The sequence below is a fragment of the Kickxella alabastrina genome (assembly GCF_025024165.1).
Source record: "Kickxella alabastrina strain RSA 675 chromosome Unknown BX661scaffold_1, whole genome shotgun sequence".
Taxonomy (NCBI): domain Eukaryota; kingdom Fungi; phylum Kickxellomycota; class Kickxellomycetes; order Kickxellales; family Kickxellaceae; genus Kickxella; species Kickxella alabastrina.
In genome coordinates this window covers 922,063-936,730 of record NW_026251472.1, presented here as the reverse complement: position 1 = coordinate 936,730, position 14,668 = coordinate 922,063, and the positions used below count along the sequence as shown (strand labels likewise).

At 49.9% G+C, this 14,668-nt stretch overlaps 7 protein-coding genes across 7 annotated transcripts; 3 read left to right on the top strand and 4 right to left on the bottom strand.

Annotated features, from left to right (window-relative positions):
* Positions 1-215: 215 nt before the first annotated feature.
* Positions 216-1,236, top strand: BX661DRAFT_175504 (uncharacterized protein). Its single transcript, XM_051534092.1, has one exon. The coding sequence runs from the start codon at positions 299-301 to the stop codon at positions 1,043-1,045; it is 747 nt and encodes a 248-aa protein (XP_051395164.1). The 5' UTR covers positions 216-298; the 3' UTR covers positions 1,046-1,236.
* On the bottom strand, positions 1,168-4,049 carry BX661DRAFT_175503 (P-loop containing nucleoside triphosphate hydrolase protein). Its single transcript, XM_051534091.1, has 7 exons — positions 2,870-4,049; positions 2,697-2,778; positions 2,375-2,440; positions 2,142-2,230; positions 1,833-1,944; positions 1,639-1,709; positions 1,168-1,474 (listed from the first exon to the last, which is right to left on the bottom strand). Exons 1-7 carry the CDS (start codon positions 3,974-3,976, stop codon positions 1,427-1,429), a joined length of 1,575 nt encoding a protein of 524 aa, XP_051395163.1. The 5' UTR covers positions 3,977-4,049; the 3' UTR covers positions 1,168-1,426.
* A 201-nt stretch (positions 4,050-4,250) lies between these two features.
* On the top strand, positions 4,251-7,404 carry BX661DRAFT_175501 (rab-GTPase-TBC domain-containing protein). Its single transcript, XM_051534090.1, has one exon. The coding sequence runs from the start codon at positions 4,393-4,395 to the stop codon at positions 7,078-7,080; it is 2,688 nt and encodes an 895-aa protein (XP_051395162.1). The 5' UTR covers positions 4,251-4,392; the 3' UTR covers positions 7,081-7,404.
* A 23-nt stretch (positions 7,405-7,427) lies between these two features.
* BX661DRAFT_175499 (cullin 4) lies at positions 7,428-9,917 on the bottom strand. Its single transcript, XM_051534089.1, has one exon. It carries the CDS (start codon positions 9,747-9,749, stop codon positions 7,491-7,493), a length of 2,259 nt encoding a protein of 752 aa, XP_051395161.1. The 5' UTR covers positions 9,750-9,917; the 3' UTR covers positions 7,428-7,490.
* Positions 9,918-10,447: 530 nt separating this feature from the next.
* Positions 10,448-11,742, top strand: BX661DRAFT_175497 (HotDog domain-containing protein). The gene has a single exon (XM_051534088.1). The coding sequence runs from the start codon at positions 10,715-10,717 to the stop codon at positions 11,672-11,674; it is 960 nt and encodes a 319-aa protein (XP_051395160.1). The 5' UTR covers positions 10,448-10,714; the 3' UTR covers positions 11,675-11,742.
* Position 11,743: 1 nt separating this feature from the next.
* Positions 11,744-13,517, bottom strand: BX661DRAFT_175495 (peroxisomal biogenesis factor 11-domain-containing protein). Its single transcript, XM_051534087.1, has 2 exons — positions 12,896-13,517; positions 11,744-12,602 (listed from the first exon to the last, which is right to left on the bottom strand). The coding sequence occupies exons 1-2, from the start codon at positions 13,346-13,348 to the stop codon at positions 11,970-11,972; spliced, it is 1,086 nt and encodes a 361-aa protein (XP_051395159.1). The 5' UTR covers positions 13,349-13,517; the 3' UTR covers positions 11,744-11,969.
* BX661DRAFT_175493 (putative tyrosine phosphatase family protein) lies at positions 13,426-14,517 on the bottom strand. Its single transcript, XM_051534086.1, has 2 exons — positions 14,370-14,517; positions 13,426-14,242 (listed from the first exon to the last, which is right to left on the bottom strand). Exons 1-2 carry the CDS (start codon positions 14,430-14,432, stop codon positions 13,772-13,774), a joined length of 534 nt encoding a protein of 177 aa, XP_051395158.1. The 5' UTR covers positions 14,433-14,517; the 3' UTR covers positions 13,426-13,771.
* Positions 14,518-14,668: the final 151 nt, after the last annotated feature.

The window sequence follows — 14,668 nt, the reverse complement described above, 5'->3', positions numbered from 1 at the left end:
AGAGGGGTGTTGATCATGCCCCTGGCCAACGGGCCCCTGATGCTGTGATTCGGCTGAAGGCGTGCTGCCGGGTATCCTTGCAATAATCATGTGAGCGGGCGCTGGCTGCTGACACAAATCAATTTCGGGCGCGAGAATGCGCTTTCCAGTTGGCCAATGTATAAAAGGATGCCCCGTGCCTCACCCCACCACGATTCCTCTCTTCATCCTGTTTTCTGAAATAACAATCTAGTAACTCGAAACCGATAATATTTCCTCCACTCTATTCTTAACTATCAATAATTTTATATAACTAAAGATGGCCTACGCCAGACCACTTGGACAGACATTCAACCAGCTCAATCTCAACATGTACCGTCTGCCCGACGGGCAGCGCGGCGCACTGAGATCTACGAGCCTGGCCCTGGCGCGTGAAGCATCGCGCGAGGAGAGCCAGCGACTCGGCAGCGACCGCAGCGGCCACTTCAATCCCTTCAAGGGCATCAAGCGACTGTACTCAGGCCTGCGCAGACACCACTCGCGCTCGTCAGATGAAGAGACCACACTGCGCAAATTCTACTCGACACCGCTCGATGGCAGGGGCTCAAACATTTCGCGACCATCACTGTCCGGCGGAACCCTGATCCACCCCAGCAAGACTACACAAATTAGTGCTATGCGGCGCGGTAGCGATTGCAATTCAGACACCGTAGTGGTATTGGCTGATGAGGCAAGCAGGTTGTCACCGTCAAATTCGCCCACGCGGCCGCCAAAGCGCGTGCGTTTTTTGAACAGCGATCCGGAAGTTGTCAATACGTACTCGCCCGAGGAATATGACCGCCGTGTTGATGATCCCTGGGAGCTGCTGACTAAGAGCGGCCGCGACAATATGCGCCAGGAGATGCACCATTACACGTCGAAGGAGATGGAGCTCAACGAGGTCTACAACACGAACGACTCGCAGTACTGCACATTGTGCTGGCGGAAGCACTGCCATTGTCGCGCAATAGCAAAGGACATTTGGAGGCGCGACAGGTCTGCGTCGATGGTTCATGCTGGTGCTTGAAAAAATAACAGTTGTGGTCCCGAATCCACCTAATTATTTAAACCCTCACTTGTACTTTTTAATTTTACCACAGATACTTGCCGTCGCATCACAGAGCAGCGGGTACTCTCTCCGCCTAATACCTAATATCTCTCATTTTTCCGACAATTTTAAAATTTGTAAATATATTTTTCTGTTATTGACCTTGTTTTATTTCTTTTTCCTTTTTCCTTTTTCCTTATCTTGCGCTTCTCCATCTTTTCTGGGATATTATCAATCATCTGTTGCTGCAGACGCGAGAATACCACCCCCAAGTAAATTTTTTACCTGGGTGAATGATGATCATTATTGCTCAACAATTTTATTGAATTTCTAGAATTCCTAAACCCGCGGCTACGCAGACTATCGCAGACCTGCATCCAGACACTTTAAAAAATCGGCCCCGGTAACCTATTTAGAGACGGAAAAATTATAAGCCCCAGAAAAATGTTTGCCCCCAACAAAGTTTGGTGCAAGGAAACAGAAATAATAAAAAAAGTTAGCGAATATCAAAGTATAGGCCATATCCATTCAATATTTTTTATTGATGCTTGAAGTCGCACCGATCTACATACCATCTCAGCCCCAATGTCTCTCCGTAGCGCAGTCAGCGCGGCTTCGCGACACAGATTCGCAATGTCAGCACCTACAACAAAATCCGTAAAATTACATGGTATTTGTCTGTTCACACTTTGGATTAGTACACACAATCTGGCGTTCAAGGGACGCAGACCTGCAGCAAAACTGCTCACTGTGTAATCTTGTTTACCTGTGTATCCGTGAGTCCGCTCCACCAGCATGCCAATGAATGCGTCATTCGTGCGCACATCGGCTGTTGTCTGGGTCTTAGCCATGTAACCGACCAATATCGCCTCGCGTTGCTATACAAATTCACCTTGCAAAATATTAGTTGGCTCGTGCTTGTCAAAAGTTAAAAAATTGAACGTCAAATCCATAGGGCATTACTGGTGACAGGGGGCGCACACGAATATTGCTATTTTGTTCCCCAACATAATTTATATATGTGTGAGTCTAGATGTTTTTTCTTCCTGCTTCTTATTCTTCTACTCCAACTAACCTTTGCGTCTGGTACCCCCAGCCCAATGCGAACGTCCAACCGGCCAGGCCGCAGTAGAGCAGAATCAACTACGTGTGGTCGACTGGTCACTACAAAAATAAAAAAATGAGCATTCGAAATTAGCGCGATATTTCGAATAAAGTTAACCAGCAATAATATCAGTAAGCATGTTTTAATTATGGATTCGACCGCGACCCGCAATGTCACAAAACTTTTTTGGATTGTTTGCTTACCGGCTAGAACGAACACGCTAGGAGAAAATGGCTGCATGCCTGAATTTGCATTGAACCCGTCCATTTCTACGCAAGCGCAAAAATATAGGACAAAAATATAAAAAAATTAAAGTGAGCGATTTTAGTAAAAAAAATAACAACAAATATTGCAATGGACCAATAAAACCATTATCTCATTTGCCCGCAGTTTATTTGTTCAGCCGAACATTCGAATATTCGCGTCTGTTGAGAAACTTCCACCATCCTTGACGCGGTAAATGTTGCCAAGCAAAAAATAAAAAACGAATCAGCAAATACCAAAAATAGACAAATGTTGACTTACCAACAAGCAAACTGGTCACAATCCGGTCGCTCGTGTTTTCCGTCGTCTGACTGGTTCCGCGCTTTGGAGCCAGCGCATCGATCTACAACTCAAGCAAGAGAAAAAATCAAATGAGTGCACTGCATTGAAATGCGCTCAACACAAAATCAATAATAAATACACGCTTCACTTACATGGTCAAACAGAAGAATGCAGGGCGCGCTCTTCCGCGCCTGCGAAAACAAATCCGCAATGGCCTTTTCGGACTCGCCAACGATCATCGAGCGCATCTGCGACGCGTCGACCCAAATTGTGTTAACTGCCAGCTCGTTAGCAACAGCGCAACAAAGCATTGATTTTCCCGATCCTGGCGGCCCATAAATCAGCGCGCCCCGCGGCGGCTCAACATGCATCTCGCGGTACTTCTCGCCGTGCATCAGCGGATCCACAACCAGCGACTGCACGCGCCGGACAACTTCGTCCAGACCAAAGATGTCGGAAAATAGCACACGGGGTATCTTTGACTGAAGAGAGCTCAGGTTGGATGGCTTGACTTCAGACGCCATGCGCACCAGATCATCGGCTGTGGTTGCGTCCTTGTGGTCCATGAATGTGCGCAGGCACAGGCTCTGCAAGTCGGCCGCAGAGAACCCGTGCGCTGTTTTGGCGATTCTGTCAATGTCCCCGGCTGACGGGACGTTGGGAAACTTTCGCAGCATAATTTGCAAAACCGCAGACCGAGCAGCTACATCGGCCAGATGCGTGTCGATTATTGTGTCCAGCCGCCCCGAGCGCTTGATCTCCTCAGGAATCGCGGTCAGCATGCTGGTCGTGCCGACAACAAACACATCGCCAGATGTGTCAATGCAGTCGAGCAGCAGCGAGAACATGCGCGCCTCCACCGTATCGGGCCGCTTCGATCCAGACAGCACATCAATATCCTCGAGAACGAGGACTTTCAGGGTGCCAGGAGAAGCAGTTGTTGCCCATGTGTCGGCAAAGCATTCGATCAGACGCGCCTCGCTTTTGCCCTGGTCGGCAAAAAAAAGGTCAGGGCAGCTCACAGTTTCAAACTGAAGACCCGTGCTCTGTGCAAACTGCAACGCCAGCCTTGTCTTCCCGCTGCCAGGAATTCCACTGAGAATGACGCCCGCCGGTGATGTCGCTGTTTGTCGCCGATCTTTCCCCTGCACACTTGCAAAGTCTTCAAACCGCGCAACCAGCAAGCCCACTGCGCTGTCTATGCCGCCAACCTCGCTTATTATTGCGTCCCGCAGCCCTGAGTAGCGGCTGTTGTCCATGCAAATGTTTCGGATATATTTAGTGTAAAATTTAAGGTCGTTACTGGCAGCAAAATCAAATAAAAAATCAAAGTTCCCCCACCAAAAACGACCCCGCAGCAGCGCGAATAACGGGTTTCACGCTTGTGGCGGAATCTTCTGGTTAGGGGGTGATGGCCCAATCAGGTGACGTCAAACACATTGTGCCAAGTCTTGGCAAAATAAAAAAAACTCGACTCAAGGACAAAAAAGAATCTATATTATAAGGTGGGTATTCCGCCTGCTTGTTCATAATTTTCAGCTTCTTTTACGCAAGAATACGCAATTTCTTTTTCACAAACTTATTTGGTAACACCACATTCATTTCACATATACCCCTCTTTTCACACACATTCACTTACTCGAAATATTCGTCATATAACATATATCACTAAAAAATGGGCGGAGGACCAGCAGAAACTACAAGCTCGCCGTCAGAGTTCTCAGACTATTGCATTGTCAGCGAGGTGTCGCGCGTAAAGCTCCTGTACTCCAAGAGCAAGGTGTACGTCTACCGCTCTATGCACAAGAAAGACCGCATACCCGGCTTTATCTGCGTTGTGCAGGGCCCGGACGACCAATACTATATTGCGTGGACGCCCGAGGCGCTGATGTCGGAGCACGACAGGGAGTCGTATGTGCAAGTTGAGCTTTGCCCCAGCTTTTTCGATGAGTCTACTGGCAGGAGTGACACTACGGGTGATGGGGCACAGGTCTCGCTCAGTATGCTCTCTGAGGACGGCGGCATCCTGGTGTCGACCGAGCCCTTGCACCAGGCCGGAACCATATCCTCGGTTTCCAGCTACGCATTTTGCAAGCCCGTCGGAGAAATACTATCGCTGCTCATCCACCCACCCTCGCTGACACAATGGTATGGCTCGGTCATCATTAATTTGGCAGACGGCAGCTCTCTCGCCCCCATGTGGTTCCATGACGAAGAAAGTGCCAGCACGATGCTTGGCATGACCAGGCACTGGGGTGGTGACGAGCTTTTGGTGTGGCTGGCGCACGCAGTCTCGATTGAGCGCTCCATCGATGACCCCAACCGCTATGAGGTCCAGGGCTCAAAGTCTCCGCACATTATTTTGAGCCGGTCGGCCACGCCCAGCGCGTCAACCATGCTCCCAGCACACAGTACACTCTCGTCGCCCGCGCCGTTGGCATCCCCTCCACAAGCTCAGGCGCCAAAGGCGGCTTCTGTGGACATTATCGACTCGGCGATTCAGGGAAATATGGACCCGTTGATGCAGCAAGTAAAGGAGCTGCGGTGGGGCATACTTGAGCGCTTCTCTCGGATCACCCGCACAGTTAAGGATGCCGCGACCTCATTTATAGAGACGCCTGTGGGCCGCCAAGTGGCGCCCTACATCCCGCCAGCGCTGAGCAGCCTGAGCCGGGCACAGTCAGCTTCGGGAAACCTCGTGAAGGAGTACGAGAGTGCTCGCATCTATCTCGCCAAATGGGCTGCTCGGCACATTATTGACCAGCAGCACGAGGATGGCGAGCGTGAGTCGCGCCTGGCTGCCGGAGACAAGCACGGCAGCCAGGGTAACAGTCACCTGAGCATCTGGGAGGAGTGGATTTCAGAGAACGGTGACTTGGGCGCGTTTGAGGTCGTCAACACTGACAGGTCGGCCAGACTCCCGCAGCCAATTCGCACGCGCCCGGCTCTGTCTGCCGAGCAGTGGTTCAGCTTCTTCGAGCCAAAGACTGCAGACGGCGACAATTCCGAGTTCAGATTGGTCGCCGACTCGGACACCGTTCGTCGGGCCATATTTGCCGGCGGCATCGAAGAGGACATGCGCCCCGTGGTCTGGAAGTATCTCTTATCGATTTACCCATGGGACAGCAGCGAGACCGAGCGCAAAAGCATTGACAAGAATAACTCTGAGGAGTACTGGAACTTGAAGGACGCGTGGCTGAGCGACCCCGAGCTCAAAGAAACCAGGGACCACATTGAGCAGAGCGATCGAATTGAAAAGGACGTGCTGCGCACGGACAGGACCCTGCCATTATTTGCCACAGACTCTGTATATGGCGGCAGTGACGAAGCCAACCTGTCGGAGCACGGCTTGCCGGGATCAAGCGCCAGCCTCGAGCAAATGAAGGACATTCTGATGACGTTCCACTACCACGACAAGGGATTGCTGGGCTACGTGCAAGGAATGTCCGACCTGCTTGCTCCTATTTACTCCGTCTACCAGGACGAGCCCACAACATTTTGGGCGTTTGCCTCATTTATGAAGCGCATGCGCTCGCACTTTGCTCGTGACCAGAGTGGCATGCAGGACGAGCTGGCCACGATAGCGCAGCTGATCGAGATTGCAAACCCCAAGCTCTTCAGCCACTTGGAAAAGTGCGACGCATCCAACATGTTTAGTTGCTACCGCTGGTTGCTGATCTGGTTCAAGCGTGAGTTCAGTTTTGAAAACATCCTGCGGCTGTGGGAGGTCTTGTGGACGGACTATCTGACTGACCGCTTTGTACTTTTTGTTGCGCTGGCTATTTTGCAGCGTCATGCGGACGTCATCATGGATCACTTGCAGTCGCCCGAGGAAGTGCTCAAGTATGTCCAGGATTTGAGCGACACTATTGACTTGAACGATGCGCTGAAGGGCGCTGAGATGAGCTTCTACAAGGTTCGTTACCGTGTTCATGTCGTTGAAGAAATTCGTAAACAGCGTGGATTATCTCTTTTTGTTAGCAGCAGCAGCAACAACAGCAGCGGTGGAGGACAGGCCACTGAGGCGGCTTCCAGCAAGAGCAAGAGCAAGAGAAATAGCCCCATTGTCGAGAAGACCAGGCCTAGCGCCCAGAGCGATTCCGAGGTTCCACTTATAACGTTCGAGTGGGACGAGTCGGAGAACAACAGCACCCAGGGCACGCCCGCCGTTGCAGTGGCCGTAGTGAACTCTGCCATAAATGAGACACTCTCCACTGGCGAGGCTTCAGGAAATGAGCAGACGGTTACGAAAACGTCATTGAAACAGTCGGTGCCGGCTTTGGGTCCCTCGGGAGTGACATCTAATCTCCCCGAGATATCTGAAGCTGTCCACAACATATTTGCATACGGCTATAAGCTCTAACTCGCGCACATGGGTTTTGTGCGCATTCAAGCATTTATTAAATTATTATTTCAAAACAATTTGTTACCCAACATATTAAACATTTACAATGATGTCAGCCGGACAGATAAAACATGTACTTTTATTATGAATATGACTACAACTGCAAATATTAGATGTTCGAATAATAACCGGGTTTAAATTGGTTTTTTGCCTACATATATCGCAACACGTTTAGACGTGATATAATAAAATGTCTAAATATAATGATCAATTAAACAAATTATACTAAAAAGTTTAACATACGTGTCGTCGTTAATGGGCAAAATCGCCTTTTAAATAAATCCTCCAGTACCAAATAGTCAAATTGCAGAAATGAATGTGAATTTAATTATATCAAATACAAACGACAAGTGAGTACACATGCCTATTCAGGCGACATAGTGGTAAACGGCCTGGTCAGATTCGTCGCGCTTCATGTAGTCGCGCTCAATCAGGATGTCCAGCCTCTCCTTGACCTCAGCCGACGATGTGCTGAACTTGAGCTGGTTCACCAGATCGGTCATCAGCGCCGAGTGCTCAGCGGTCTTCCGGGCCTTCATGATGCGGATCAAAGCGGCGTCAATATTTAACATACGGTCTTGCTGGACGTGCTCCTCAACGTCCTTGTCCTCCTTGTCGTCCTCCTTGACCAGAATCTGGCTGATCTTGATACGCACAAGCGGCGACTTGAACTGGGCGTTGAACACAAACTTGTCTGTGATCGCAATGTCCCGGCCCTTCGGCTCCTTTGTCAGCACGCGGTGCTTCCCGCACGCCAGCGACTGTAGGATGCGCTGGAGCTCAATGTCTTCCAGACCCGTGTTGTTGCGGATCTGGGTGTAGGTGAGCTCGTCGTTTTGTGTGAACTGAAGCATCACCGTGCCCTGGACCACAGTGAGCGCCAAATCCTTGGGCCCTTCATCAAAGTTTACTGACAAAATACACGTGGCCAGGCCGTGCTGCCACTGCAGGTTGCGGCCCTTGTGCTTGCTTCCGTAGAATTGGAAAAAGCTGTCTTGCGCCTGCTCCACCTGCCTGGGCACGACAAGCCCCAGGGGCTCGTAGGTTGGCCAGGATGCAAGCGTGAGGACCTTTGCGTGGAACCCAATGTCCTCGGTGGGCTGCGCCTGCTGAAGATCGATAAATTTGGCGGTGATGTCGTCAGATATCTCCATATCGCGGTACATCCCCTCCAGCTGCTTGGTAAACCCTGCACCGCACTCTGTCTTGAGCCTCTGGAGCATCATTCGCTCGGCGTCGACCGACACACTCTTGTTATAGAGCAGCCTCTTGGCCATATCACGCTTGTAGTACGCCTCAAACATATCCTTGCCCTGGATGAAGCGGAATAAGACCAATACGCGGTCGAGCAGTTTGTCCAGATCGTCATCGGTGGTGATCTTGCTGCCAGAGCGCAAACACTGATCAATGAACTTGGCAACCAGCTGTGCGGGCTTATTGCGGCGCGTATTGATGAATTCGCCAAATGACTCGCTCAGCGTGTACATGAGCGAGGCATTGTTCCGGAAGGATTTGCTCAGAATAATGTCCAGGCGCTGCTTGAGCGCAAGGAGCTCGGTTACCAGCGTGATGTCCAGCTCGGGTGCCTGCACCAGGCGCAGGCCGGTTTTTTTAATATACGAGGCCCAGTGCTTTTTGAGTGCGTCCAAGCGGTTGACCGCGTTCAATAACATGAACAAGTTGGCCAGGTCAGCAAGCATGTGTGCATCGGCCATTGCGTCAAAGCTGAATGACAGCAGGCGGTCGGTGTGCTTTTCAACAAGCTCTGCCTGTGCTGTGCTCAGCAAGGCTGTCTTGCACCCGTCACCCAAGTAGTTGCTGGCGCGCTGCGACTCCTCGTCCAAACGGTGCTTTACATGCACCAGGTACTGCGGAACGTCCATGGGGCCGGAAGACGCCCCTGTCTGTGCCCTTGGTGTGACTGTTGTCGGGACCAGGCTGCCCACCAGCCGCCTGCTTTCCCTTTGGTAGTACTCGTGTGTGGCTTCGATAAAGCTGGGCATAAAAAAGGGCAGGTATAGCCCAAGCTCGACAAACATATTGATCAGACTGAGAAGCATCGCGCGGTCGACCGCTTTGCCATTGCGCTCTTTTGTGATTTCGCCGATTATCAGCCGTATCAGCCGGGACTTCATATCCGTGTCGATCAAGAACCGGCGAACAGCGCTCAGTCCCATAGACCACAGCGACGCGGTGTTGGCCGTTTGCAGCACGTAAGTGCGATCCAGGTACAAAAAAACGCACTTGATCATGCCCAGTTGCTGTATATATGCGGTCCAGAACTTTTGTACTTGCTCGAGAACCGCCGTGTCTGTCGATGAGTCCACGGGCTGCGCGTTTATTGACTGGAGCTGCTGTTGTGCGTGCCTGTCGAGCTCGCCCTGCAGCATGGCGTAAATATCGCTGCCGAATTTGTGTAGGCATAGACTCTCACAGTCGCGGTACAGCTCTTCAAACCCCTGTGGGGTCGACTGGCTGGTTTGGATGGCCTGCACTGCACTCTGTAGGCGCGCCAGTGTGTCAGCCTTGTAAGTGGCAGGCAGTGTGGGCACAGACCTAAGTCCTTTGATGATCAGCTTCTTCTGATGCCCGCCTGCCGGAGGTCCTGGTCGCTTGCTCGCCCACATTTCTTAGTCTGTTGTTGTTAAGTTGGAAGAAAAAAGGCGATGTTGGTAAATGTTGAATTTTGTGCAATCGCAGAGGAGAAATGATAAATGTGACAAATGTAAATGCGCGGACTTTGCCATTCTGTAGTTTGTTTTGGAAGAAGACGCGCCAAGTGAAACAATTCGAATTCGAGGTCAAAAGGACAACAAATTTAATGGCAAAAAAATACGGGCGTGACGGATGAGCCGACTCGGTCGTTTTTCTTTTGATCGATCGAGTCGCACCACTTAAGCTAAACGGCGAGCCATCGGTGAAGTGAAATCGTCCCAGCGCATTTTTGTTTTGTTTTCCCACGACTGCGAGCTCATATCGACAGGCAACATGGCGAGAGGCTTGAAGGCGCCATTCGTGCACCTGTCTCTGCTTCATTCAAGTGGACCGGCGAATTTATTCGCACCAGTGCCGATGCGATCTCTTGTGACGCTGCCGGCCAACAATCTCCACATGGGTATTTTCTTGGCAAAGCACGCAAGGGACACAGGATGCAATTGAGCACACAATGAACGCGAGTTTTGATTTGTCGGAAGGAACCCCCCCCCCCCCAAGCCCTTTTTTGCACGTGAAGTTGCAGCCTTATCTTTGTTTTTGAACGGCGCAAAAAACTAAAGGCCTGTTTGCATTAAACATTTTTTAAGAGGACATGGTTTTGAGCGCACGGAGATTGTGGATTGCCCAACTGGCGCCTGTGAGAGAGGAAAATATATCCAAAACCACTCTCTTTTTTTCGGCGGCGGACATAAATCCCCAAACTGCGCGCCTTTTCCGCACAGAAATTTAGAATGTAGCATATCCCGTGCTCTGCCTCTAATAAATGTCCTTTGTCTAAAGTTTTTTATTTGCATCAAGTCATCGAAGACCGAGTATAAATAGCATCTACAATCCCCTTTTCCATTTTTTATCCGCGCACTTTCGACGTTTATATCCAATGTCTCTGACCAACACTGCTCGATTATTTTCCAGATTTTCTCCACAGCAGATTGTCTGCAGCCAGAACCAGACACACCATCTCTCACTTCGTTCATACGCGATCCCCCACACAACCGCGCAACGCATAGCACTAAAAGGAGCCAAGCAGTCTCCAGCCGCGCGTCCGATGAACGGTACCAGCAGCTTTGTCTTCTCTCGACCCATGCTCGCAGCCTGGGCTACCTGCTGCATATTCTTTGGCGTATCCATCAGTCTTTTTGGAGTTGACCAAGGGTGGATCACTTTTGTGGGCAAGCCAAAGCAGGACACCCTGGAGGCCAATCCCAATAAAGAATCGGAACAAGATAATGCACTCACTGAGGACTTGGAGTCAGAGATAAAGGCGCAGATCACAGACATGCTTTTGCAAACAGACGTGGCAAAGTCGTGCTTGGAAAGCCCCGATGAGTGGAAGCGCATTCCGTTTTTCTGGAGCAAGGATAATTCGTCTAAATCCAGTGCATTCATCCCTGGTACTCTCCACGGCCCCGGAAAGCTCAGCGTCGAGCCGATTGTGTTTTTGAACCGGGATCGCAAACAGTTTATTGTTATTCTTCATATTGGCAAGCGCCTATGTGGGCACAGCGGTATTGTGCATGGCGGTGTGCTGGCTACACTTTTTGATGATATTACTGCTCGCCCGGCGTTCTGGAACTTGCCGCGCAACATTGCGTTCACTGCTTCGCTCAAGATTAACTATCGCCGGCCGGTGCTTGCTGACCAGGTTTTGGTGTGTAAGACGCAGCTTGCAAAGCTTGAGGGTCGCAAGGGCTCGATTACCGCGCAGCTGGAGGACGTCAAGGGCAACCTGTTGAGTGATGCGGAGGTGCTATATGTCAGCCCCAGTAACGAGAAGATGCTACCCGATGCCGCTTCTATGATAAAGCTCATTGAAAGCGTATACCCTGGAAATTTCTAAACAGACATACAAATAGAACAATAGAACGTATTTTTATTATTTAATTGGAAGTACAAAGTTGTCAGCCCTTTAAATGTCATTTTTATAGCCAAGCGACTCAAACGGCTCAAACGACCCAAACGCAACAGTAAAAATATGGGTATAGGCGACTCTTCGGATACTAGTGCTGAAGAAGCGGCAGTCGCCAGTAACTAAATAAAAGCCAATTGTTTACAATGATCTAAACATCCAATTTTGTATGCATTTATTTGATCAAGATATAAAACCCTCTTGGAAATCATTGCCGCCGCTTAAACTAAACGAATGAATTCCACGTAGTGTATGCCTGAGCGGCAGCAGCAATGGTGCCGCACACGCCAACAGCAACATCGGGGAACCTCGACCCCCGAATGGACCAGTGCAGGGTCAAAGGGAAGTAGCAAGCATTAATCAGAAGCTGGATCTTCAGACTCCTAGTATCCGAGTCCACAGCATCCAGCTCATCCTGCATCTTGGCTGCATCAATCTTCCCCTGAGTGTAGGTCTTCTGCTTCCTGCCCTTAATAAGACGGTACTCCTCTCCCAAGTGCACAAACTGCAGGGCCACCCAGACTGCCCAGAGGCGGCATGACCAGTAGCCCGAGAGGTCAACTAGTTTGTCAGAGAATGGCATAATCTGGTGCGCACCCAGCCAGTAGATGTGCTCCAGTGGGTAGTAGCATACAAGCGAGAGGTTCATGATGCGGTCGAGCCACTGCAGAGCCCGTGTTTGCGCCGGGAACTGCTCGACGTAGCGCACATACTGGGCCATGGATACCAGACCGGTCAGCCGGGTCATAATGCGGTAGTCGGACACCAAGTTAGAAAACCTGCGCACACGCTCCGAAGCCGATCTGTGGCCCCTCTTAGCGTACACCCACACGACAATTTTTGTAAAGTATTGGATCAGCTACATGGCAGCAACAAAGAAACCCGATTTGGCAAATGTGATAAATGGCATGCATGGGTTTTTTCAAAGTTGCGGAACACGGATAGTCAGACTTAATGGCACTTGATTTCTTGTTTTGTCATGTGAAATCAGAAGCTGTGCCGAAGAAAAAAATGTACTGAGGGAAGAAAGCATGTGTTTGCTCCTTGTACTTATTTCTTGTTCCAGGAGCAAAAGGCGTGGGAGGCGGAGCGAATGGCCCTGGTCCTGGATGCATAGTTTCTTCTCATCAAAACATTGGGTGGCTTTCTTACCATCCAGAATTTGTCTTGGCCGCTGCCGGAGGACAGGAACCGGATAATTCGGTCGAGGGTGGGCGCCGGGCCCTTGAACATGCGCTGGAGGGCCAGCGAGAGTATATGGTTGCCGCGGAGCTTGCTGACTGGAACCGCCGACCGCTTTCCGCTGTCGCCAGTGGACTGCGGAATAGGTAAATTGTCCTGGTTTTTGCTGACACCGGCAAGATGTGGGATAAACGCATCTTCTTTCTCTTCCTCGTCGGCAATAAGCTGTGGGATAAACATATTTTTCTGCTCTTCCTCGTCAACAATAAGCTGTGGAATAAACAGTTCTTCTTGCTCTTCCTCATCGCCAGCGAACTGTGTGATGAACACATCGTCTTGCTCTTCAACGACAGGGGTGCTGCTTGCGCTGTTGTCGACCAGCACGCCTGAGGCCTCGAGCGAATTGCCGACGTTGCTGCTCATTTAATGGGTTGTGTGTTGTGGAATAGCGAGTTTGGTTGTGTTCAAAAAAGAAATATAAAAGTATTAAGAAAGCGTACAAAAGAGAAAAAGAAAAGAAAAATATGCACGGCACAAACAACAGAAGAAAGAGAGAGACATGTGTAAAATAGAAATAAGATGGAACACCTACAACTGCCGCCCACTTATTGCAGCGGCACTACTGCATTTTGTGCCTTTAATCCCAGCTTATATTCTAATCGGAATACTAAGAGCTGCACCAAATTGGCCAGCGGACAGACGATATTGCCCGATTAATTTTCAACATTACGCCCTGGCTAAGCACGTTCCGGCCGGGTTCTTGTTCTAAAAGCAAAACATGCAGCATGACACTGCAGATAGTGCAAAATCCCCCCCCCCCACCACCACCAAAGCAACGTACAATATCTAAAGCCACTCTGGCGGGTCAACAGGTATGCGAACCAAATCAGTGTCGAAAAGCTCAATAAACTGCTCATTCAGAATGCGCACTTTGGGGCCAGCAAACCGACGATACTCCTCAAAGATAGACGCCAAGTTCCACCGCTGCAGCTTGCGCAAGCACCCGACTACCGTGCCCGTGCGGTGGCGACCGATATTGCACATAATCGTCATCGGGTGGTTCTTCTTGTCCAGAATCAGGTTGAATGCCTCGAGAATAGTGTCCTCAGTGACTGGGTCAGATGCATTGCCGCTTTCTGGGACGCCCAGGTGGTGCAGCTGGATCTCTTGGTCGTCGACAAAGCTCATTACGTTCTGATTGGGCTCCTCGGGCGCCAGCCATACGATGCACCGCAAGCCGAGCTTCTCCATAAATGGAAAGTTGAGTTCGTTCGGCTGCCCGCACCGATAAAGGTCGTTCTCAACGTACCCAAAATTCTACAACAAAAAACAAGTGCAAAGCAAGGTTCAAGCGCAAAAAAACCTTGTTACTGGCAAAATGGATTGGGTTAATTTTTGCGTTGCGGAAAACACCAGTCAAAAGAATATGGAGGACAATACGTACGACTGGCGGTATGTAGTGTTGGTAGGCTGTGCGCCCCTTCGTGAGTCCTGTAGTCTGCATCATCAGGTGGACAAAAAATAATGGAGTAGAAGCAACAGTAATTTTTAAGTTTAGAAAATAAGCGTTGAAAAGAAGAAAAAATTACATTGATGCAACAATTTATTTCTCCGCGTGAGATCAGTAAACATTTGGGTGATGGTGATGATGGCAGAAAAAATAAGGGTTTATAAACCTACTGCTTTTTTGCATACAGTAAATCCTAACAAAATATGTGACGGAAGCATCAGAAATTGCGAAGG